This window comes from Aureococcus anophagefferens (assembly GCF_000186865.1).
Source record: "Aureococcus anophagefferens unplaced genomic scaffold AURANscaffold_15, whole genome shotgun sequence".
NCBI lineage: Eukaryota > Pelagophyceae > Pelagomonadales > Pelagomonadaceae > Aureococcus > Aureococcus anophagefferens.
Window position 1 is genome coordinate 269797 of NW_008705575.1, and position 24151 is coordinate 293947.

General features: G+C 71.4%; 7 protein-coding genes across 7 annotated transcripts; 4 read left to right on the forward strand and 3 right to left on the reverse strand.

The window, feature by feature from the left end:
• Positions 1–1646: 1646 nt before the first annotated feature.
• On the forward strand, positions 1647–1931 carry AURANDRAFT_8905 (hypothetical protein; the record flags this gene model as incomplete). The annotated part of the gene is made up of 1 exon (XM_009040433.1): positions 1647–1931. A coding segment is annotated over one exon (285 nt), but the record flags the coding sequence as incomplete, so codon positions are not given.
• A 4305-nt stretch (positions 1932–6236) lies between these two features.
• Positions 6237–9259, reverse strand: AURANDRAFT_65504 (hypothetical protein; the record flags this gene model as incomplete). Its single annotated transcript, XM_009040557.1, has 5 exons — positions 6237–6253; positions 6385–6790; positions 6900–7916; positions 8357–8363; positions 8472–9259. The coding sequence occupies 5 exons, from the start codon at positions 9257–9259 to the stop codon at positions 6237–6239; spliced, it is 2235 nt and encodes a 744-aa protein (XP_009038805.1).
• Positions 9260–9689: 430 nt separating this feature from the next.
• Positions 9690–11345, forward strand: AURANDRAFT_65505 (hypothetical protein; the record flags this gene model as incomplete). Its single annotated transcript, XM_009040434.1, has 1 exon — positions 9690–11345. The coding sequence occupies one exon, from the start codon at positions 9690–9692 to the stop codon at positions 11343–11345; it is 1656 nt and encodes a 551-aa protein (XP_009038682.1).
• Positions 11346–11430: 85 nt separating this feature from the next.
• AURANDRAFT_29130 (hypothetical protein) lies at positions 11431–12276 on the reverse strand (the record flags this gene model as incomplete). Its single annotated transcript, XM_009040556.1, has 1 exon — positions 11431–12276. The coding sequence occupies one exon, from the start codon at positions 12274–12276 to the stop codon at positions 11431–11433; it is 846 nt and encodes a 281-aa protein (XP_009038804.1).
• Positions 12277–13639: 1363 nt separating this feature from the next.
• On the forward strand, positions 13640–15519 carry AURANDRAFT_60185 (hypothetical protein; the record flags this gene model as incomplete). The annotated part of the gene is made up of 4 exons (XM_009040435.1): positions 13640–14322; positions 14510–14800; positions 15002–15059; positions 15114–15519. The coding sequence occupies 4 exons, from the start codon at positions 13716–13718 to the stop codon at positions 15484–15486; spliced, it is 1329 nt and encodes a 442-aa protein (XP_009038683.1).
• A 563-nt stretch (positions 15520–16082) lies between these two features.
• Positions 16083–20591, forward strand: AURANDRAFT_65507 (hypothetical protein; the record flags this gene model as incomplete). Its single annotated transcript, XM_009040436.1, has 2 exons — positions 16083–16955; positions 17886–20591. 2 exons carry the CDS (start codon positions 16083–16085, stop codon positions 20589–20591), a joined length of 3579 nt encoding a protein of 1192 aa, XP_009038684.1.
• Positions 20592–20602: 11 nt separating this feature from the next.
• AURANDRAFT_29093 (hypothetical protein) lies at positions 20603–22898 on the reverse strand (the record flags this gene model as incomplete). The annotated part of the gene is made up of 2 exons (XM_009040555.1): positions 20603–21173; positions 21373–22898. 2 exons carry the CDS (start codon positions 22896–22898, stop codon positions 20603–20605), a joined length of 2097 nt encoding a protein of 698 aa, XP_009038803.1.
• Positions 22899–24151: the final 1253 nt, after the last annotated feature.

The following is a 24151-nucleotide window of genomic DNA, read 5'->3' on the forward strand; positions in this document are numbered from 1 at the left end:
GGGCCTGTTGCGCGCCCACCTCCGCATTCCTTCGAAGATCCACGCACCATGAATCCCCTGCGCCTCCTTTTCATCTTCATCGCCGCCGCCGCCGCCATCACGGCGCCTCGGAGCCGGACGTCGTCGCGCGTGCGCCCGAGGATACGGACGACGCGGCGCGCGGCGCCCCGGAAAATGAATCGGTCCAAGGCGCGCCCGAAGATACGACAGCGGCGACAGCAGGCGCGCCAGAAGTCGCAGCCGGCGAAATGGTCCGCGGAGCACCGGCTCCGGTCTTCGGCGGGCGCCGCTCCCGTCGAGCCGCGCTTCGCGCCCCTGCTGCGCAGACTCGGCTACTACGGGGCGCAGAGCTGACGACGTGCCAGGCAGCGCGAGAAGCATCCGCCCCCCACCTTCGAGTGCCCGCGCCGCTCGCGAGGGTAGGGGCCGCGGCCGCCTATCACTGGGGGGTCGCTTCCTCTAAAACGTCGCGGCAGGCTCGGCGGCGGCTGGGCCGCGGCGGACATGCCATCTTCTTCCGTCTAGCTCGCACGTGGGGTCGTCGGAGAGTTCGCTCAAGAGGCTGCGAACGCGCCAACGAAGTCGCCAACGCCGGCATCAACTTATGGATACCGACCATGTTGGCTTGCCAAGAGAGAAACCGATCGGAGGCAGCCCCAAGCCCTCGGCGCCCGACTTCGGCGGCAACACCCGGCTCCGTTTCGGCGCTCGCGGCCCCGGCGCGCCGTCGGCGCGCATGCGCGGCGGGCCGTAACGCGCCCGCGCCGCTCCGCGCCCGGCCGCGCCGCTCCGCGGCCGCCGCTCCTCCGGCCGCCCCGCCTCGCCGCGGCCCCAGACCGCCGGCGGCCGTTTCCTACCATCGTCCGCGGCGCCAAAGTCGCTGCCGAGGGTCCGTCGCCATGGCCGACGGCGAGGCCGCCGGCGCGCCCGCGCGCGCCGAGGTCAACATCAAGAGCCCGCCCGCGCGGCCGCCGCCCGCGCGGCCGTCGCGCGGCCTCGGGACGCTCTCGAAGCAGCCCGCGGGCGAGTCGAAAGAACCAGAAACAAACCGGCGGCGCAGCGTCATCGGCGACTTCGCGTCGAACATGCGGCGGCGCACGTCCGTCGTCACGCGGCGGAATCGCGAGCTCTCCGCGGCGCAGGACGCGGCGAGAAAGATGCGGCACATGGAGGCGTCGACGTGGACGATCGCGCCGGACAAGAGCACGTGGGTCCAGAACTGGGACGCGGCGCTGTGCGTGGCGCTGGTCTACACGGCCATCGTGACGCCCGCGGACGTCGCCTTCGTGCACGACCGGAGCCGGGTCATCCACTTCTGGCCGTATTTCGTGGTCGACATGTGCTTCACGCTGATCTTCATCTTCGACGTCTTCCTCCAATTCTTCCTCCACTACCAGCTGCCCAAGGACAAGGGCCTGCAGTGGGTGCGGAACCACCGGCGCATCGTCCGCCACTACCTTTTCGGGTATTTCGGCATCGACTTCGTGTCGTCGATCCCCTTTGGGATCCTGGAGATGATCGGCGGGTCCATCTTCGGCGACCTCGCGGCGGCGCGGCTTTTGCGGCTCCTGCGCCTGGCGAAGCTGCTTAGGATCATCCGGACGAGCCGCCTCATCACGCGGTACCGCGCGGACCTGTCGGTGTCGTACGGCATCATCCACCTGACGTCGTTCATCATCGCGACGGTGCTCTTCAGCCACTGGCTCGCCTGCGTCTGGGGCTACTGCGCGAACGCGAGCAGCCGGGGCATCGGCAACTCGTGGATGGCGGCCTTCGAGGAGTCGAAGTGGAACATCCGGAACCCGAAGCACCAGTACGTCATCTCGCTCTACTTCGCCATCATGACGCTGACGACCGTGGGCTACGGCGACGTGTTGCCCAACAACATCTCCGAGTACGCTTTGATGATCGTCATGATGTTTTTAGGCGGCTTCATGTGGGCCTACATCATCGGCTCCGTCTGCGCCGTCACGGCGACGCTGGACATCAAGAAGATCGAGCACCAGCAGCTCTACGACCAGATCAACAACATGCTCGTGGACCTGGCCATCACGCGGCCTCTCGCCTGCGCGGTGCGGTCCTTCCTCTTCCAGACCGAGGAGATGGAGCGGCGCATCGGCTACAGCGCGCTCATCGACACGCTGTCCCCGGAGCTCCAGGGCCTGCTCAGCGAGGAGATCTCGGCGAAGCGCATGGCCTCCGTCAAGTACTTCGCGGGGCGCACGCCCAAGTTCCGGCTCCAGATCTTCAAGCGGCTCCGGCGGTCGCTCTACTGCCCCCAGGAGCTCGTCCACGAGGACAGTCTCCTCATCATCGCGAACCAGGGCGTCGTCGGCGCCCAGGGCTGCATCTACACGTCGGGCATGGCGCTGAATTTGGACTTCTTCCTCCACCGCTACCGCGTCGAGTCGAGCAAGCGCGCGCTGAACTACGTCGAATTCGAGATGCTGTCGAACCCGCACCTGCTGGACATCCTGGCCATCTGCCCGGGGGACCGCATGCCCATCAAGTGGATCCGCGTCTTCTTCGCCATGATCCGCAAGGTCCGCTACGACGCGCGCCTCGCCGAGGACCGGCGGAACAAGGAGAAGGGCAAGCTCGACCGCGCGAACGGCAACTTCTCCGCGACGGCCGCGTCCTTCGGGGACGTCTTCTCCCAGGAGTTCGCGCACGTCCACGACGTCGAGGCCGTCGCGGCGCGGGGCCGCTTCGACGAGAACCGGGGCGCCTACGCCGTCGTCGGCAGCGCGGACGCGCCGGCCGCGCCGCGCTTCGACGAGGGCAAGCCGCCGACGCCCCGGTCCATCACCGTCAAGCCCGCGTCGCCCAAGGCGTCCGCGCGCGTCCAGCCCGAGGGCATGCTCCCCGACGAGGTCCGCGGCGCGAGCCCCGTCGGGGCGGGGGCCGCGCCGCCGGCGCGCCGCGTGTCCAACTTCGTGCTCAACGGCCGCGCGACGCTCAACCTCGACACGGCGCCGCGGCCCCGGCCGCCGGAGCGGACGAACTGGGCCGCGGTCGACGAGGAGCGCACCGCGGCGCGCAAGCTCGCGCGCGTGCTCATGTAAAATGGCGAATTCGGAAATCCTACCTCTAGGTCGCCCCGGGCTCGTGCTCCTCGCCCTCGGTGCAGAGGTGCGCGCGCGCCGCGAGGAGCACGACGCGGTCCACGTCGCAAGACGCGGCCGCGAGGCCGCGCTCGATGTCGAGGCCCCGCGCCGTCGCGCGCGCGACGACCGCGGCGACGCGCGCGTCGAGGGCGTCGGCCGGGACGTCCTCGAGCGACGCGGCCGGGCCGCCGTCGAGCGCGCCGAGCGTCGATCGGACCGCCCGGAGCCACTCGGCGCGGCGCGCGCGGTCCTCGCGCGGCAGCCGCTCGTCGTCGGCGAGGTCCAGCTCCATGAGCAGCACGTCGAGGCTATAGGCGTTTCGGAACGCGGCGACGGCGGCGCCGGCGAAACCGTCGAGCACGTCCACGGAGCAGCTCTCGCCGCGGCAGTCGCGGAAAGACGCCGCGAGGGCGCGCGCCGTGAGGCCGAGGTCCAAATTTGGTCGCAGGGCGCGCGCGCCGAGCGCGGCGATTAGCGGCCACCAGCGCATGGCTGCTAGAAACGCTGGCTGCAGCGGGCGCAAAGACAGCCCATGCTGCGTAGAGCAGTGCAACGTTCGGCCTTGTTGCTGCAGGAGAGCAGCGTATGGGCCCAGCTTTCCCATCGATCTAGCGCCGTCTCCACGCCAGGACACGACCTCTCGAAGAGCTTTAGGCCACACGAAACGACCTGATGAGCGCGCTCCTCGCCGGCACCCTGGCGTCGGTCAAGATCGACGGCTACGCGCTCGCCGACGCGCCGAAAGCGCTCCGCGACGACGCCAAGGTCGTCGGCGCCGCCTGCGCCGAGAGCGGCGGCGCGCTCCAGTTCGCCAGCGAACGGTTGCGCGACGACGCCGCGACGGTGGCCGTCGCCGTCAAGCAGCAGGGCGAAGCCTTGGCGCACGCGAGCGACCGGCTCCGCGACGACGCGGCCACGGTCACGCACGCGGCGTCGTCGAGCGGCTGGGCGCTGCGCCACGCGTCGCCGCGGCTCAGGGACGACCCCGCCGTCGTCGCGCTCGCCGCGGCGCGCGACGGCTCGGCGCTCCGCTTCGCGAGCGGCCGGCTCCGAGGCGACGCGGCGTTCGTGGCGAAAGTGGGCGCCGCGAGCGCGGGCGTGCTCGCGGAAGCCGACGCGTCCCTGCGCGGCGACGCGGCGGTCTGCGCGGCCTGCTGCGCGCGGGACGGCGCGGCGCTCGCGCTCTGCGACGACGCGACGCGGAAGGACCGCGCCGTCGTCCTCGCGGCCGTCAAAAGCCGCGGCGACGCGCTCAAAGACGCGGACCCGGCCTTCCTTAAAGACGCGCCGGTCGTCCTCGCCGCGGCGCGGACCTGGAGCGGCGCGCTCGAGGCCTGCGCGCCGGCGCTCCTCGCGGACGTCGCCTTCGTCGCCGCGGCCGTCGACGTCGACCCCTGGAATCTGCAATTCGCGTCGGACGCGGCCGCCGCGGACGTCGCCCTCGTGAAGCGAGCCGTCGCCAAGGACGGCGACGCGCTCCAGTTCGCCGCGCCGTCGCTCCGGTCCAACGCGGCGCTCGTCGCCGTCGCCGTCGAGTGCACGGGCGGCACGGGCGAGGCGCTCGCGCACGCGCACGAGGACCTGCGGTGCGACGCGGCGCTCGCGCTGAAAGCGGCCAAGGCGCACGCCGCCGCCGTCGCGCACACGCCCCTGCGCGGCGACCGCGCGTTCGCCGCCAAGGCGCTGAAGCAGGACCCGGCGTGCTTCGAGTTCCTCGCGCTCGAGCTCCGCGGCGACCGGAAGCTCGCGGAGGTCGTCGCGAAGCACCCGGGGCTGCTCCGCCACACGCCCCTGCGGAGCGACAAGAAGCTCGTGCTCGCGGCCGTCAAGAAGGACGGCGCCGCGCTGCGCTACGCGTCCGACGACCTGCGCGCGTGCAAGGAGGTCGTCGTCGCGGCCGTGAAGTCCGACGCGGCCGCGCTCGCGCACGTGCTGAACCGGGACGCGCTCTTCAAGGACAAGGACGTCGTCGCCGCCGCGAAGAAGAAGGGCGTCGATCTCAGCGAGGACGACTGAGGCGGGCCCCCGAGATTCGGTGCGGACTAGGTCTAGAGGCGTGTGCCTGGAATTAGAACTCAGGCGCGCGTCTTTTTCGTCTTCTGTCCGTACTTCTTCAGGGCGTCGCGCGTCTCCTTGTTGGAGACGACGTCCCGCGAGACCGCGGCGAGGCCCTTGTTGTCGTGTTCCGGGTGGTCCAGGTTGAAGAGCGTGCCGTGGAGGACGTCGTGCGCTTGCAGGAGGCAGAAGCAGGGCCACGCGCGGTCGAGGGCGAACGCGAACTGGGCGACGGGGATCGCGAACTGCCAGTCAAAGTCCGGGTTCTGCTGGCCCGCCATCCACACGATCGCCTCCGGGAAGCAGGCCGCGGTCTTGTCCTTGTGCATGGGCGACGCGTAGCCGATGGAAAGCATGTACGCGGGCGCGGACATTTTATCGCCGAGGGAGCTGTTGAGGCCCGGGATGCCGAAGTCCTTGCGGAAGGCCAGCCGCATGAGGCCCATGCGCGGCGCGACCGTCGCCTCGAGATTCGACAGCCGCGTGCAGTTCCGGTAGAGAGGGTGCGTGTACGATTTGTCGTCGCGCCAGTTCGAGCCCTTTTTGTGCGCGTAGGTGTGCAGTCGGTTCCGCCCCTCGACCTTCCACCGATTCCGAAAGAAACCCTCGGCGAACATGTCGCCCCAGTGCTTTCCCCAGCGTTTGGTGCTGCCGCGCGGCTGGCCTCGCGGCTTCAAGCGGCCTTCCTCGCGAATGTTGGTTCCCCGGCACGTGGAACTGCAGTACTGCTCGGCACCCGCGCACTGGTCTTCGAAGTCGCAACGCTGGTCACTCTTGCCCTTATTGGAACCGAAGTTTTTGACCATCACCTCCACGTCCCGAGAAAGAAAGAGGCAGATGATCTGCGTCGCGGGCACCTTGTCGGGATCCTTCGACATCGCCTTGAGGCCTTTTGTGTCGGTAGAGACGATGAGCATCGAGTTGCTGGTGACGCGACCGCCGTAGTCTCGCCACTCTTCAGTAGTCACTTGCTCGCGGTTCAGAAACTTCGCCTCGGCGGAAGACTTCCGAAAGTCGACGATGTCGACGACGTCGACGGTACGCAGCAGCTCCGGCACCAAGTGCGGCGCGTTCTCAAACGTCCGCCGCGCCTCCGGGGAAAGTAAATCGAGTTGCTCGTCCGTCGGAGGCAGCCACTCTGCTTTGCAAATGAGCCGCTCGGCTTCCGGCGAGCCCGCGAGGTGAAACGCCAGAGGAGCCGTAAACTTGCGCCGCGGCCGACCCGAAAGTGTGTTCATCTCCTCGCACATCTTGTCCAGGCGGGGCACGAGGTACGCCGCTTCCTCGTCCGCCTCCAAACCGCTCAAAAGGATGTCGTTCTGCGACCGCGCCTGCGACATCATCGCGCCCGACAGCGACTGCGACGCCTGGCTCGCCAACGACAGCGGCGCAGCGTCGATCTGCGACCGGGAGCCCGCGCCGTCCGCCCCCCGCTGCGAGGGCACAAGCTCCACAATCTCCTCGCCGTCGGAGAGGTCGTTGCCGCCGTTGGGATCGTAGTCGTCGTCCGAGTCCGAGGACGACGCGTCGTCGTCCGAGGGCGCGGACCGCTTCTGGCGCGCGGACTTGGCCGCCAGCGACGAGGGCCGCGCGTCGTCGCTCTTGGACGAGACGGACTGGGGCCGCTTCTGAACCGCGGGCGCGGGCGCGGGCGCGCGCGGGCGCCGCTTCCTCGTCGTCGTCGTCGTCGTCGAGCTCATCGAACTTGAGCTCCGCTTCCCCGTCGTCGGCGTCGACGTCGGACGCGGGCCGCTTCGAGCCCGCGGACTTGGCCGCCAGCGACAAAGACCGCGCGTCGTCGCTCTTGGACGAGACGGACTGGGGCCGCGTCTGAATCGCGGGCGCGGGCGCGGGCGCCGGTTGCGGCGCCGCCGCCTTGCGCGCCGCCGCCGCCTGGCGCGCCGCCGCCGCCTCCGCCGCCTTGCGCGCCGCCGCCGCCTCCGCCGCCGGCTGGAGCGTCCACGCCTGGGACGCCACCTTCGGCGCGGCCGGCGCGGACTTGCGGTGCGACGCGAGATTGCACGCCGCGCCGTCGACGACGGGCTTGGGCGACGCCAAGCTCGCGCCGCGGCCGCGGCCGGACTCCGCCGCCCGGCCCCGGTTCGCCGCGGACCCGCTCGTCGCGAGGGGCCGCTGCTGTTTCGGGATCGGCTTGGCCTCCTCGTCCGACTCGTCCGAGCTGCTGCCCGAGCCGTCCAGCTCCTCGTCCGACTCCTCGTCCGAGCCGCTCGAGTCCGCGCCGCCCGCGGCCGCCTTTTTTTGCATGATCGGCTCGTCGTCCGACGACTCCTCGTCCGAGGCCGCGCCGTCCGCGTCGGCGTCGCGCAACGAGTCGAAGTCGGCCTTGCGCGCCGCGTCGGCCTTGCGCGCCTTGAGCTCGAGCGCCGCGGCCGCGCGCGACACGGCCTCGACCGCGTGCGCGGCCATGGCCTTTCGGTCGTCGGCGACGTCGACGTCGTCCATGAAGCACCACGTAGATGTTCGTCCGTAGTTCTCCGACCAGTAGACTTTCCAGTCGCCGTCGGCGCACGGCGCCCACGACGCGCCCACGACGCACAACTTCGGCCGCCCCGCGCCCTCCCAAAGGACCCGCACCGCGGGCCGCCACTCCCCCTCCCAGCGCACCATCTTGTGGCAGACGAGCCCCTCCTCGAGCTCCTCGAGCTCCTCTTTGGAGCACTCGTCGTCCTCTTGCGTGTCGCTTGCGTTGATGTCTTCGACGTACATCTCGGCCAGCTTCTCATCGGTGCCGTCCTCGTATTCAATCGAGTAAACCCACTCGCTCTGAATCGCGTCGTACTCACGGTCCATGACCTGCCCACGCCATTGAACGTCGCCTCCTTTCGCACGGCACAACACCAAATCATCGATGGTGTGTTTCGCGGATGGTATCTTCTTCTGCGCAACAGCGCCACGGCGTTCGCTCCGGCGCACGATCAGGGAACCCTGCGGCGCAGGGTCATCCGTGGGGACCCACTCAAGGTCCTGCGACATGCCGAGCTGCGTGGGCACGCCGTCGTCCATGACTTCCGAAACTGTCGCGGTGCGAAGGTGCGAAGTGGTTATTGATGATGAGGTGGTGGTGGGGTGTGTGGGGGTGTGTGTGATAGTGGTGTATGAGGTATGGGGCGCGGCAAAGGGCGCAGCGCAGCACGCGGTCGACGGCGGTGCTCGTCCTGAAGAGCTCGAGGAACCGTCCGCCTAAACTGGGGTGTTGCAAGTGGAGTTGCCGACATAGTGCAGCGCGCGCCACCTCTCCCACCGCTTCTCAGCGCATCGATGGCTCGAATAATGTACTTACATACTCACGACCGTCGAAACATGGGTTTCTTCTTGAGCGGCGATGTGGGGATGTTCACGAAGGCCGGGGACGCCGCCGGCGTTTGCGGTGTCGCCTGGGCGAGCAGGTCCCGGCTGCTGATTGCCTGCATGCGGAGGTGCGGGTCCTTCAAGTCCCGGGAGCTCATGGGCATGACCGCCGGCAGCAGCACGCGCTCCGAGCGCACGACGTCCTCGGGCTCCGGCTCCGGCTCCGGCTCCGGCGCATCGTCGTCGAGGCCCCGCACGCCGAGGATCGGCGATGTGCTGTCCGCCACGTCGACGTGGTCGACGTCCTGGGCGCGGACGCGCGCCTTGAACACGGCCGCCTCCTCCTCGCGGACGCGCTCGAGCTCCATTTCGAGCGCGTCCGCGTGCCGCTTTCGCGGCTCGCGCACGAGCTTCGCTCCCCGGTCGTCGGCCGTGCCGACCATCGCGCCGTGCATGCGCCCGCCGAGGGCCGTGCGCCCGAGCGTGCGCCGCGCGCGGTAGGGCACCGTCTCCGCCATGCCGAACGGGTAGAAGCCCAACGCCGCCTCGTCGAAGACGCCGCAGCCGCCGGTGCCGTCGTTCGCGCGCCAGCGGTCGAGCTCCGCGGCGCCGTCGAGTTCCTTGCGCGCGGCCCAGGCGTCGGCGTAGGCGCGGCCGCCGACGCTCGACGCGTCGACGAAGGCGTCGCGGTCGTCGTCGCGCTCGATGGCGCCACGCTCCGCGCGCGCGGCCTGCCCGTCTTTCGCGTGGCAGAGCCGGTCGAGCGCGCGCTGGAGCGCGACGAGCATGTAGGGGTCCTTGGCGCGCCAGGCGCTCGGCCAGGGCTCGCGCGTGCTCGTCGCGTAGCGCGCCTCGTTGGCCACGGGCGCGTAGGGATTCACGGCCTGCTTCCTTTTGACGGGCGAGATGCATTCCTGGGCCGCGAGGTGCAGCTTGTCGCGGGGGATGAGCACGCCCTGGGGCATGTAGAGCGGCACGTACCGGCCCGGGCTCGGCGACATGGCTCGAAAACGACCGAGGCTGCCCGAGCTAGGCTAGGAGGAGATCACGGTCGAGGCTGCCTTCGCTGCTGAGCTAGGCTAGGAGGAGATCGGCCATCGTTAAAAACGATCGAGGCTCTCGCAAGCCTGAAACTCCTCGAGCTTTGTTTCCTGCACCGTGCCGTGCTCCTTCCGCTCGTGGGCTGCCTCGCATGGGCGCCGCCGAGAAGGCGTAGAGATGCCCTCCTTCGTCCACGATGCGGACCACAAGAACTTCGAGTACCGCGAGCCGCACGACCGCCTCCAGGACGGCCTCGCGGCGCTGCGGCGCGGCCAATTTGACCGGCCGGTGCTCGGCGTCGACCTGGGGAGCCACGCGTCGCGCGTCGGCGTCGTCGTCGGCGGGCGCGTCGAGCTCTGCGGCGGCGTGCTGCCGTCGCGCGTCGCGCGCGTCGACGGCGCCTGGGTCGTCGGCGCCGCGGCGTCCGCCGCGGCGGACGCGGAGTCGCCCGTCGGGGACCTCGGGACCGAGCCCGCGCCCGCGGCCGCGCCGCCGCCGCCGCCGCCGCCGGAGGCCTTCGACGCCGCGGACGTGATCCGCCCCGTCGAGGAAAGCGAGGCCGCGCCGCCGCCGCCGCCCGCCGACTCCGACTCGGACACGGACGCCACCGACGACGAGCCGCCGCCGCCGCCGCCGCCGGCCGCGCCGCGGACGGCGGCGTCGAAGGCGGCGCTCCTGCTCGGCGCGCTGCGCGGCGCCGCCGGGGACCGCACGGCCTGCAAGCGCGCGCGGTCCTGCGTCGTCGGCGCGCCCGCGACCGCGTCGCGCGCGCGGCGCCTCGCGACGCTCGACGCCGCCGAGGCCGCGGGCCTCGGCGTGCTCCGCGTCGCGTCGGAGCCGCTCCTGATCGCCCTGGCCCACGGCGTCGACGGCGGCAACCCGGAGGCCGTACACCACTGCCTCGTCGTCGACGTCGGCGCGCACTGCGACGTCGCCGTCGTGCGATGCTGCGACGGCGTCGCGGAGCTCGTCGCCGCGCGCCGCGAGGGCGGCTGCGGCGGCGACGGCCTCGACGCGAAACTCTGGGACGCGGCGAAGGCGGGCCTGCGCGGCGCGTGCGCGCCCGCGGCGTGCTCCGACGCCGCCGGCGTCGCATCGGTCCGAAAGGCCCGGGAAGCGCTGGGGCGCCTCGAGGCCGCGGTGCTCGACGTCGCGCCCTGGACCCTGGACCGCGAAGCGCTCGAGGACGCGGGGAGGGAGGTAGCGGCAGACGTCGCGGCCGCCGCGCGGCGCGCGCTCCGCGCCGCGGGTCTCGCGGCCGCGGACTCGGTCGTCTTCGCGGGCGGCGCGGCGTCCGCGCCGGGCCTGCGCGACGCGCTCGCGCCCCTGGGCGCCCTCCGGCCGCCGGGGAAATTCGCGCCCGCGGACGCCGTCGCCGTCGGCGCGACGCGGTTCGCGGAGCGGCTCCTGCGAAAGGACGGCGCGGCGCTCGAGACGGCCTACCTCGACGAGGGCGTCGCCTGCGTCGCGCCCGCCGTGCCGGCGCCGCCGAAACCGGCGCCGGCGCCGACGGCCGCGGACCACACGGCGGCCTACTACAAGAAGTGGGACGCGTTCGACCCGTCGGACTCCGACGACGAGAACACGACGACGCCCGGCATCGACATCCAGACGGGCTCGCCCCGGCCCAAGGCGCGGGAGACGGTCTACGTCGACATGTCCGTGCCGTCGCCGGCGGACGTCGACATCTACCTCGACGAGGGGGAGCGCGTCGCGGGCCGGAAGCCCAGGCCCAAGGGCGAGCCGCCGGAGACGCCGCCGGAGCCGCCGCCGAGGACGACCGGGCGGAGGAAGAAGCCGACGTGGCGGGAGGTGGCGACGCGGCCGTTCTAAAATCTTACTTCGTACTTCGGAGGGGGGCTCAGGCGGCGCTGGACGGGAGGTGGCGACGCGGCCCTTTTACAAAGCATCTCCGGTCTTACTTCGGAGGGGGACTCAGGCGGCGCTGGACGGCCTCGTAGACCGTGAACAGGATCGCGTTGCCCGGCGCGGCGCGCGCGACGGTCAGGGGGCAGCCGCGGTACAGCGCCCGCAGACCGCCGTCGGCGTAGAGCTTCTTCGCGACGTTCGCCAGGGTCGGCGGGACGCCCGCGGGGAGGCCGTGCGTGCCCGCGACGATGGACGACTTGACCGTGTCGACCGGGTACGGCACGGCCCAGTACGCCATGCCCGCGAACGCGCCGGCCGCGCACGTCGCGAGCTCGGACCGTCGTCGGTCCGCGGGCGTCAGCGCGCGCGCCGCGAGCTCGTAGCCCGAGAACCAGGCGACGTTGCCGGGCACTTCGCGCGCGAGCATCGCGCAATGGCCCTTGTAGAGGCCGGCGACGCCTCGCCGCGAGATCGCGTCGGCGACGCACGCGAGCGAGCCGCGCGCGCTCGCGCCCGGGTTCGCGAGGAGGGGCGCGGACTGCATGCGGACCTTCACGTACTCGACGGGCGTAAGCAAGTGCGAGACCGCCACCGCGGAGACGCTCGCCGCGAGGAGCACGCGCGGGAACGGCATGTCGTCGCGCTCGCCGTCGTGGATCAGTCGCGCCGTCGCGTTGAACGACGTGAAGAGGATCGCGTTCTCGCACCCGGACGCGAGGAGCGGCGCGCCGAGGCCGCGATAGAGGGAGGCGACGGTCGTCCGCTGCGCGAGCGCGAGCGCGCCGACCGTGGGGCGAGATGTCTGCATCCGAGTTTTCAACGTGTCCAACGGGTGCTCGAAGACCTTCGCAACGGCGCCGCCGATGGACCCGGCGAGGATGTCGTTACGAGACATGGTTGCGAGCGAGGTTTGCACACGTTCGTGCACTCGTGCAGCCGTGCGACGGTCGCGAGCGCTCGATCACGGCGCACCGCGCCCGAGACAACTGCCAGTTAGTTGAATTAAACAGTTTAGATGTTGAAGACAGACGTCGCACATCCTAGAAGTACTTCTTGAAGTCGTCCTAGCTTGCGTCCTACGGCGGGGTCTCGACGAGCCTTCGACAGACGTCCCGACAAGCTGCCGCAGCACACCAGAGGACCCTACTTAGGCCGCGCCCGCGCGAGGATCGCGGCGGAGCTGTGGGTCAGGTACCAGCTATGCGTCATGAAGACGATCCCCGCGAGCATCATCGCGACGCCCGAAAGCCCGAGCGCGAGGAAGAAGACGCGCTCGTCCGTCGTCTCCGGAATGACCACGCTCGAGGTCTGCGTCGCGTCGCCCACGCCGCCGCCGCCCGCGTCGCGGTCGCCCTCACCGCCGCCGCCGCCGCCGACCGCGTCGCGGTCGCGGTCGCCCTCGCCGCCGCCGCCGCCTGCTCCGCCGTCACCGCGGGCCTCGCCGCCTGCTCCGCCGTCGCCGTGGGGATTCTCGCCGCCTGCTCCGCCGTGGGGATTCCCGCTTCTCTCCGCCGCGTCGTCGTCGTTTTTGAGGCCCGGCCCGTGGCGGTCCGCGGCGTCGCGCCTTTCCGGCGCTAAGAACTCGCCCCGCGCCGTCGCCTCGGCCTCGTTGCGCGCGTAGCGCTTGCGGTCGAAGGGCCCCTTGGACGGCGCGCCCGCCTCGGCCTCGGGCGTCCACCCGCCGAGGTTGTCTTCGCCATGGCACGCGTCCGCGCAATCGTCGAAGATTCGCGCCGCGGCGACGGAGCACCCGTCCAGGGGCGGGCCGTCGAGGGTCCGCGCCGTCGCGTCCATGGTCTGGAGGCACGCGAGCATCGCCTCATCGAAGGGGTACGCGCACGCCTCGATACAATTTAAACACGCGACGGCTTCCGCCGAGTCGTCGCACTTCGCCTCGTCCGCGGCGCAGGCCGCGAGGCAGGCGTCGACGTCGCGGCCGAGGGCCGGCCGGCCCGTCGCCGGGTCCTTCACGGGGACGTCGGGCGGGGCGACGCACTCGAGGTCGCACTTCCGGCGCAGGTCGGCGCAGGAGACGCAGTCGCCCCGCATGTCCTGGGGGGACGCGAGCGGGGCCGCTCCGGCGAGGACGAGGACGGCGAGGCCCCGGGGCATATTGGCCGTGTGGAGGTGTTTTTGTCGACGGACGCCGGCGCGCCTTCCCGTCGCAGCTCGACTCACGCACCACGACTCCTTCAGTCGCCGAATGCCGCAAGCGCACCGTCGTGCCACCGAGCCGGCATCACGAGGGCATCGTCGGCGACCGAGCAGCTCGAGCGCTCGCGCCGCGGAGCCATCAAAGAATACCGCCACCGCCGCGCGTCTCACCGACACCCAATGCTACGACGCCTCGCCCTCGCGCAGACGCGCCGCGCGCACCGCGCGGCGCGCCCGCTCAGCGCGAGCGTGTCCAGCGCCGAGGAGCACGCGCCCTTCGACTTCCCGCCCCCGGCGAAGGACGGCTTCGTGCCCTTCGACGCGAGCGACGCGCTCAACGTCGGCGGGCGCCTCACGGAGGACGAGCAGCTCATCCGCGAGACGGCGCGGTCCTACTGCCAGGAGCAGCTCCTGCCACGCATCGTGGCCGCGAACCGCCACGAGGCGTTCGATCGCGCGATCTTCCGCGAGATGGGCGCGCTCGGCCTGCTGGGCGCGACGATCGACGGCTACGGCTGCGCCGGCGCGTCGTCGAACGCCTACGGCCTCATCGCCAACGAGGTCGAGAAGGTCGACTCCGCGTACCGGTCCGCGCTTTCCGTGCAGTCGTCGCTCGTCATGCACCCGATCCACAAATTCGGCGCGGAAGAAACGAAGGCGCGCCTCCTCCCCCAGCTCGCGGCGGGCGAGCTCGTGGGCTGCTTCGGCCTCACGGAGCCGGACCACGGCAGCGACCCCGACGGCATGAAATCGAAGGCCGAGTTCGACGCGTCGACGGGCGAATACGCGCTCAACCGTGCGAATCTTCAACCCGACTGCAATATTCGCGTACGCGACAGTTTCGACGCGCGCGCTTCGGCCGTGCTTCGAGAGCCATCGATTCGTCCAAGAATCACCCGAATTGACGTCGACGCGGCCGAGCGAGAGCATTTCGACGTTCGGCCCCGACGCTCACCGCCTGATGCGCACGCAGGTGCTCAACGGCTCCAAGCACTGGATCACGAACGCGCCCATCGCCGACGTCCTCGTCGTCTGGGCGAAGCTCGACGGGGACGTGCGCGGCTTCGTGCTCGAGCGGTCGAAGCTCGCGCCGGGCATGCTCGAGACGCCGAAGATCGAGGGCAAGTTCTCGCTCCGCGCGTCGGAGACGGGCTCCATCTTCCTCGCGGACGCGCGCGTCGGCCCCGACGCCATCCTCCCCAAGGCGAAGGGCCTCGGCGCGCCCTTCTCCTGCCTCAACTCGGCGCGCTTCGGCATCGCCTGGGGCGCGCTCCAGGGCAGCACAAGAGAGCGAAATTCCCAACTTCAAAGGCTCATATCTCGGCCGTTTTCCACTCGTTTCGGCTGATTTTTGGACGAGCGATCATCTCTCGGAACGGTCTCGAAGCGTGGATGCTTTTTTCCGGGACGCGCGCGCGCGGAACACTCACGTTGAAGCGACGTTGAATCACTCTTTTCCTGCCCAGGCGCTTTGGGCGCCGCGGAAGCGTGCTACGACGTCGCGCGCCGCTACGTGGGCGAGCGGTCCCTTCTTCCGGCGTCCCATGCGCGGCGGTTTCATGAGAAAAAACACCCTAGGTCCCAGTTCGGCGCGCCGCTCGCGGCGAACCAGCTCATCCAAAAAAAGCTCGCGGACATGGCGACGGAGCTCGCGCTGGGCTACGGCGCCGCGCAGCGCGTCGGCGAGCTCAAGGACGCGGGCCAGATCAACCCCCAGATGCTGAGCCTCGTCAAGCGCAACTCCTGCGGCAAGGCGCTCGACGTCGCGCGCGCGGCGCGCGACATGCTCGGCGGCAACGGCATCCAGGACGAGTACCACGTCATCCGCCACTGCATGAACCTCGAGGCCGTCAACACCTACGAGGGCACCCACGACGTCCACGCCCTCATCCTCGGCCGCGGCATCACGGGCATCCAGGCCTTCGTCCCCTCCGCGGCCGTGCTCCCCTAGGCCCCGGCCGCGCGTTTTAGCTCTCGAGACCCGCGGGCCGCGTCGTCGGCGCCGAGACCCCGGGGCACCTGGAGGCACAGGAACCCCTGGAGAAGCACCAAGTGACACAGGAACGGGGCGATTACACAGTCGGGAGGAGGTCCTAGGGCGCGCCGCGGCCGCGCGGCGCCTCCGGCGCGAGGCGCTGCGCGAACAGCAAACACGCGAGCGCGATGAAGGGGCCCGACCGCCCGTTCTGCGCCGTCCAGGGCTGCGCGACGTCCGGCATCGGCAACGACGATTCGTCGGCGGCGGCGAACCGCCCGAAGGCGCTGGCGCCGCTGCAGAGGAAGGACGCCACGAGGAGCAGGAAGAAGGACGACCGCGGCATGGTCGCGGAGCGGCGCGTCGGCGAGGGAGGCGCGCGGGCGGTGGCGGCGCGGCGAGGCGGGTGGATCGGCACGGCGATCACGAAAGCGACGTTGGATGGCAGCGATGCTGTCAGGTCGGGGCAGCTACTGTCTCAAGTGTCGCTGGACACAAGGTGCCGTTGAGCGCAGTCCGTTACAGTTTTATCGAGCGCGGTAACTGCCGACATCAAGCTTCGGGATGGCACGATGGTGATGGCCTTCGTCGTGCTCCTGTCGGGGCACCTGAGATCTTTGTTGCAATTCGGCACCTTCTACACCCTGCGGGACCATGTCATCCTACCGCTCGACGCGCGCGGCGGCGTCGTGAGCGTCGTCTGCGCCGACAAGAGCGACAAGGCCGACAAGGCCGAGCTCGAGCGGCGCGTCTGGCCGGAGCTCAAGACGCGGCGCGCGACGTTCACCGACCAGATCTCGCAGACGGCGCGGCGCGCGCACTGCGCGCGCGAGGCGCTCGCGCTCGAGGCGTCCGGCGCCCGGCCGTTCTCGCATTTCGTGCACTGCCGCCCGGACGTCGTCTTCGCGCGGCCGCTCGCGGTCGTCTCGCGCGCGGCGATCACGACGCGCGCGCGGTCCGTCTCCGGCGTCGGCGCCGTCGACGGCGACGCGCTCACGTCCGGCGGCTGCGGCCCCTGCGACGGCTTCTTCGGCTCGACCGCGAGCGCGAACGACGGCCGCCCGTGCCTTTTGCTGACGGACCAGTTCGCCGTCGTGCCCCGGACCTTCGTGCGCGCCTACTTTGGCGCGACGCCGCCGCCGCTCCCGCCGCGGCCGGGCCTCGGCGGCCTCGTCGACGCGCTCGCGGGCGGCGGGCCCCGGAGCGGCGGCGACGACTGTCCGCTGGAACTGGCGCTCGACGCGTCGACGCTGGAGCGGTGCCCCTGCGCGACCATGTACGCCGAGGGCGCGCTGACGACGCGCGTCGCGGCCGCGGCGCCGCGGATCTGCCTCGCGCCGCTGCGCTACGACCTCGACGACCGGCGGAGCCGCGACATGTCGCTGCGGCGCTACGAGTCGAAACGGAGGCGGATCCCGCGGGGCGCCTGGGAGGTCGCGCGGAACGTGAGCTGCTAATTAGGAGGGGTCGTCGAGGCCGCGGAGGACGAAGACGAACGCGAGGGCCGCGGCGCCGCCGTGGACGCAGGCGACGTGCGTCCACGTCGCGCGGCGGTAGGCCGCGTCGCGCGCCGCGGTGCCCGGGCGCGTGAACGACGACGACGCGCGGTCGCGCACCTCCCGGTAGTAGCGCGTCTCGTTGTAGGCGAAGGCCGCGGCGACGGCGGCGAGCGACGCCCACCACGCGGCCGTCCAGGCCGGCGACCGCGCGCGCGCCGTCGCGAGGTAGGACCCGTACGCGGCCGTCGCGGCGACGGCGAGCAGGTCCGCGGCGTGGCGCCAGCTCGTCACGCGCGGCCTGCGCCAGTGGTTCACGGACGTGCCGTAGAGGCCGAGCGCGACGGCCGCCAGGACCTCGTAGCCCCGCACGAAGCTGACCACGGCGAGCGCGAGGAAGCAGTGGGCCGAGGCGACGGCGGGCCGGGCGATGCGGTCGGGGATGACGACGTCGGCGTCGAAGTGCTGCGCGTAGTCGTGTTCCGGCTTCGCGGCGTCGACGGGCGTCGCGGCGGCGCCGTACTCGAGGTCGACGTCGGTCGCGTCCATTAAGGGCGCAAATCGTGCGCCATAAGCATCATACAAGGGCGCAAATCGTGCGCCGTAAGCATCATACAGGGGTACAAACCGGGCGCCATAAGCATCATGCAAATCTGCGCACTGTGGCAAAAAGAAATCTGCAACGTGCAGCTATGTTTGACCCTCTCTGTGCTGCCCAAAAACTGAAACGACGACGCTGCGTGCTCTGGCAACATCTTCCGCCGCGCGCGCGGCGCGTCGGCCGGCCTGAGCTCTCCGCGGCGCCGGACCCGCGGCGCGGCCGCGCCCCGCGCCGGCGCGGCGGTTTCGCGCGACCGCTCCGCTTCCTAAACACAAAAGACACGAAACGAGATGGAGAGCAACCGCTACACGGTCAGTGGGCCTGTGCGCCAGTCGGCGCTCATGCGCCCGTCGATGATCAAGCCCGAGGTGAACTCGACGAAGATGAACCACGAGGTCATCGACACGCAGAACACGGAGCAGGACCACCGCAAGTTCCTCGAGACGGGCGACGACGCTTTATATAGCGCGGAGAACATGCGGAAGCGCGCGGCGTTAAAGGAGGACCCCCAGATCCGCGCCTGGATCACCATGTTCTTCCGCACGTTCTCCATGCAGACCAAGCCCTGGTGCGCGGGGCACAAGAACGTGACGCGGTACCAGGTCTTCGCCTTCGAATTGCTATGCTGCAAAGCGCTGTTCCCGCCGGCGGCGTTCAACATGGAGGAGGCGCTCTGCTCCGTGGAGGAGGACCTCCAGCGCGATCTGGGCGACCGCGAGCAGATGTCCTTCCACGAATTCTCGGAGTCGCTCTTCGAGATCGTCGACATGTGGACGCTGACGTGCGAGAAGGACGAGTACCTCATCTTTCTGAGGAACCTGTACCTGCGCATCTCCGAGCCGTCGATCACGGGGTCGCGCCAGTTCCGGCGCGTCGACGCCGTCGTCTCCGTGGAGACGCCGGACCTGACGGCGATCCTGAAGGAGGGCGAGGTGCTCAAGGCGGACCGCGAGCTCGACGACACGGAGATCCAGCAGATGAACGACGACTTCGAGTCGAGCCGCCAGAGCGACATCGAGCTGGGCATCGCGCCGCGGGGCTCGGGGCTCGAGGCGCAGGCCAGCGAGGAGGCCGCGCGGCCGAGCCGGCGCACCGTCGCGCCGGGCGGCGGGCGGCGGCGCACGTCCGTCGCGCGGCTGTCCGCGCAGGCCCAGCGGCGGTCCTCCGTGGCGGCGACGCGCGAGATGGCGCGGGCGCGCAAGCGGAGCCGCCAGGTCACGCTCGTGGAGCCGAGCCACAGCAGCGACGAGGACGAGACGGACGACGACGCGTCGTCGTCGCGGCACGCGTCGCCCCGCGGCGGCAAGCGCCCCGTCGGCGGCCGCGACCCGACGCTCGCGCGGAACAACGCGCGGGGCAAGTACCAGGGCGCGAGCGAGCCCATCTGGCGCGCGCCGGGCCGCCGCAACGACAGCCACGAGGGCGAGTACGACGGCTACGACGGCGACGGCCGCGCGCCGAAGAAGAAGAAGGACGGCACGAACATGTGGCTCGTCGGCGGCGTCATGCGCACGCGGAACACGGGCGTCCTGCGCTACCTCGGGCCCTCCGACGGCCACACGCTGCCCCAGGACGCGCTTTCCCGGGGGGGTTCGGCGGAGCGCGCGAACAACCGGTGGCTCGTGTCCACGGGCGGCTCCGGCGGGCGCGGCGCGGCGTCCGAGGTCATGGACTGGGGGCCCTACGACGGCGGCGGCCAGCGCGCGCCGCGGCCCTGGGACCGGCGCTGGTCCGACGGCCGCCGCGGGCGGCCGAGCGACGGCGTCGCCGAGGCGGTGGGCAAGGGCGGCCGGAGGAAGAAGGAGAAGGCCATCCCGCGGACGGCGGCGTGGCTCTTCCACATGGACCAGGCGTCCTGGGGCGGCGACGCGTCGTCGCTGGACGCGGACTCGTTCGACGAATTCGGGTCCGTCGAATCGCTCGGGTCGCACTACGTCATGGTCGCCGCGGAGCGCGCGACGTCGGCCGCCGACGGCCTCTTCCACATCGGCGTCTCCGCGCCGGGGTCTGCCGTGGCCACCGCGGGGCCCCACAGCCGGCCGGGGCGGGATTCGCTGTCGTCCGGCGCGTCCTACGTGTCCGAGCTCACGCAGGTCCCCGCGACGCCCCGGCGCCTCCTCGACGAGGAGCGCCGGCCTCTGCCGAAGCTCGCGCCGGGCCGCGTGCCCGGCGGCAAGCGCGCGTCCTGGGCGGCCTACGCGCCGGCCGTCGCGGAGCCGTCGCGCGTGTCGTCGCGCCTCGCGCCGCGGCCGCGGCCGCCGCCGCGGCCGCCCGCGCCGCCGGGCGAGGCGCCGGCGCCCGAGGCGCCGGAGCGGCCGGAGACGGAGCCCGAGGCCGCCGCGCCGGCGCCCGCGGCGCCGCCGGTCAAGGTCGAGGTCCGCCGCGCCGCGGCGACGGCGCCCGTCGAGAGCCGCGTCGTCGTGGGCTTGGACGCGTCGACGACGCTGACGGGCGGCTCGGTCACGTCCGCCGGCCGGCCCGGGCGCCAGCTCAGCGCGCTCCAGCGGCGCGCCGTCGCGCGCGACGGCTTCGGCGTCGCGCGGCGCGCGAAGAAGCGGCCCGGCGCGAACCGCAACGTCGCGTCGCTGTCGTCGCCGAAGCGCAAGAACGGCGCGCCGCCCCTCGACGCGCCCGACGCGCTCTACGCGCCCGCGCCGCCCGTGGTGTCGGCGACGCAGCCGAAGCGGTCGCTCCGGGAGCTCGCGGCGCGCGCGGGCGCGGAGGGCCCGAGGCGCGGCGCGCCGCGGCGCTTCCCGGACCCCGTCCTCGAGGCGCGCATCTGCCGGGGGTCGCCGCCCCTCGCGTCGGCGCGCCAGCTCGTGCCCGGCGACCCGGGGTCCCTCACCCTGTCGCCGTCGGCCGCGGGGTCGCTCAACCTGTCGCCGTCGCCGCCGAATTCGCCGCGGAAGCGCGCGCCGAACCGCGCGGTCCGCGTCGTCGAGGTCGGCGCGGACCCGCGCGGCGCCGCGTCGCGTAGCTACTAAGGGGACTCGCCTTAGAAGTCGAGGTCCTCGGCGTCGAGGGCGACGGAGTTCGCGACGATGTACTCCTTCCGCTCGGCGACGGAGTCGCCCATGAGGAGCGTGATGACCTTGTCGGCCTTGGCGGCGTCGTCGACGACGACCTGCTGCATCTTGCGCGCCGTCGGGTCCATGGTCGTCGCCCAGAGCTGGTTCGGCATCATCTCGCCCAGACCCTTGAAGCGCTGGATCGTGGCCTTGCCGTCGCCCGCGAGCGCGGCCTCCAAATCGTCGTCGGACCAGCAGTACGTGTCCTTGCGGCCCCGCGACACCTTGTAGAGGGGCGGGCAGGCGATGAAGACGTGGCCGTCCTCGATGAGCGACCGCTGGTAGCGGTAGAAGAACGTGAGGATGAGCGCGCGGATGTGCGCGCCGTCGACGTCCGCGTCGGTCATGATGACGATGCGGTGGTAGCGCAGGTTGTCGCGGTTGAACTCCTCGCCGCGGACGCCCAGGCCCAGCGCGCTGATGAGCGCCTGGAGCTCCGCGTTGAGGTAGATGCGCTCGGGCGCGCACTTCTCGACGTTCAAGATCTTCCCCCGGAGCCTGTGTGGCATTCAAATCTTCAACTCGACTTCAATGTGAGCGTACGCGACAAGTGCGACGCAACCTCTTCGGCCGTGCTTCGAGAACTCGATGAGAGCCATCGATTCGTCCAAAAATCAGCCGAATCGACTTCGATGTGATCGAGCTAGATAATTCTGAAGTTTGGTCAGGACCACCCAAACCAGTGGTTGCATTCCACACAGCCCGGAGCGGGAGGATGGCCTGCGACTCGCGGTCGCGGCCCTGCTTGGCCGAGCCCGCGGCGGAGTCGCCCTCGACGATGAAGATCTCCGACAAGGCCGCGTCGCGGAGGCTGCAGTCCGCGAGCTTGCCCGGGAGCACCGTCGTCGCGAGCAAGCTCTTGCGCCGCACGAGGTCCCGCGCGGCCTTGGCGGCGCCCGCGGCCTTCTGGGCCGCGAGCGCCTTGTCGACGATGGCCTTGAGCGCCTGCGGGTGCCACTCGAAGAGCTGCTGGAGCGCGGCGCCGACGACGGCGTCGACGACCTGGCGGACGCCCGGGCTGCCGAGCCGCGTCTTCGTCTGGCCCTCGAACTCGGGCTCGGGCACGTTGACGAGGAGCACGGCCGTGAGGCCCTCGCGGACGTACTCGCCGGGCACGTAGGCGTTGTCGCTCTTGCCGCTCGGCGACCGCTTCGCCGCGGCGTTGACGCTGCGCGCGACGACGGACCGCAACCCGTCGACGTGCGTGCCGCCGTCGGCCGTGCGGATGCCGTTGGCGAAGGACACCGTGACCTCCGCGTAGGCGTCGGAGGACCAGCGCAGCGCGCACTCGACCTCGACGCCGTCCTTCGTGCCCCTCGCGACGAACGCCTCCTTCGTGTGCTTGCCCTTGGTCACGGACGGCCCCAGGGCCGCGTGGAGCGGCGTCTTCTCCGACGTGAGGAAGTCGGCGTACTCGGAGATGCCGCCGTCGTGGCGGAAGACGTCGACGCGCGGGCCGCCGTCGCCCTTCTTCTTCTTCTTTTTCGGTTCCCGGAAGTCCGTGAGCGACAGTTCCACCCCGGCGTTGAGGAAGGCGAGCTCGTCCATGCGCGCGGCGAGCACGTCGTAGTCGAAGACCGTCTTCTCGAAGATGTCGCCGTCGGGGCTGAAGACGACGCGCGTGCCCGTCGCCGCGCCCGGCGCGGCGTCGACTCTGGTCATGTCGCCCGTCGGCGTCCCGCGAGAAAACGCCATGGACGCCACGGACCCGTCGCGCGTGACCTCGACGTCGAGCTGGTGGGACAGCGCGTTGACGACGCTCAGACCGACGCCGTGCAGACCGCCGGACACGCGGTAGCCGCTCTCCGCGCCGCCGAACTTGCCGCCGGCGTGGAGCACGCAGAGCACGGTCTCCAGCGCCGACTTGCCCGTCTGCGGGTGCAGGTCGCAGGGGATGCCCCGGCCGTCGTCGCCGACGGCGCAGGACCCGTCCGCGCGGAGCTCGACGGCCACCTTCGTCGCGTGGCCGGCCATGACCTCGTCGATGCTGTTGTCCAAGATCTCGAAGCAGAGGTGGTGCAGGCCCTTGGGGCCCGTGGACCCGATGTACATGCCCGGCCGCTTCCGCACGGCCTCGAGGCCCTCGAGGACCGTGATCTGGCCCGCGCCGTAGGCGCCCGTCGTCGCCTCGTAGAGGCGCGTGGTCGTGCGCGTCGCGGCCGAGGACCGCGGCGCGCTCAGGCCGCCGGCGCGCCGCAGAACGCGTGCGAACGTCAACAGCATGATAAGGCCTCGGCGCATCGCTGGGGCGCAGCGGCGGGGGCGTCGAGCAAGCGAACTACTGCGTCGAGCGCGCGAACTACTGCGCCTCGCAGCAACACATGCTCTTCCACTCGCTGGCGCAGTTCAAGGCAACGTCGAGAAGGGGGCCTCAACGTCAGCCTCGGTGCACCCAGCGCGCACCCATGTATAGCTGCTGAGTCCCATCCCATGGCGCGCGTCGCGCCCGGCGACGCGGCACCCGCAACAACGCGACGACGCGACGTCACGGCGAGCCTCGTGCGCGCCGCGGCCGCGCCGGCGGTGGCCATGAACCGCTGCTTCGCCGCGGGCTGCCGCGGCGGCGTCCGATTCGAGGGCAGCCCGCGCCGCTACGTCTTGGCCGCGTGCTGCAACGGCACCGGCCACGTGACGCAGGCGAAGGCCGTCGCCGACTGTTTGAGCGAGCTGGGCTACGAGTGCGCGGGCGTCATTTTGGAGGCGGGCCTCTCGGACAAACTCCGGCGCGAGGTCTTCGAGCCCATGGGCGCGCCGACGCTCGTGCTCGCGGGCGTCCAGCTCGTCGACGCAAGGGGCGCGATAGGATTCGGCGCGCTCTTCTCCCGCGGCGCCGGGCTCACGGCGCGGCTCCCGCGCGCGGCCCGCGAGTGCCGCGCCTTCGTGCGCGCGGCCGACGCGGGCTTCCTGGTCAGCTGCTGGCACTACTCGCTCGCGCTGCTCCTGTCCACGGCGCCGGCGGCGCGGAAGCGAGTCGTCCACGTCGCGCCGCAGTTCGCGCGCGCGCGCGACGCCATGCCGCCGTCGACGGGGCTCCGGGAGAGCCTCTGGCGCGGGGGGCTCCTCGCGCTGCGCGACGTCTTCGCGTCGACGGGCGCGTGCGTCGGCGTCGGCGACGACGGCGGCCTGCCGCCGCTGCTGGACCCGCCGCCGGCCTGGGCGGGGCCGCCCGACGGCAAGAAGCTCATCCTGTGCTACTTCCTGAGCGCGGGCGCGGTCGCGGCGCTCTCGGACGCCGTCGCGGGCCGGGACGACGCGGTCTTCCACGTCTTCTCGGACCCCGTGTCCGACCGCCCGCACGTCGTCGCCCACGCGAAGAGCCGGGCGCTCTTCCGGGAATTTTTTGAAAAATGCGACGGCGTCATCTGCAGCGCGGGCAACGAGACGGTCTGGGAGGCCGTCTGCCGCGGCGTCCGCGTCGTCGCGGTGCCGACGCGCGGCCACGCGGAGCAGGTGCTCAACGCGCACGCCCACGCGGC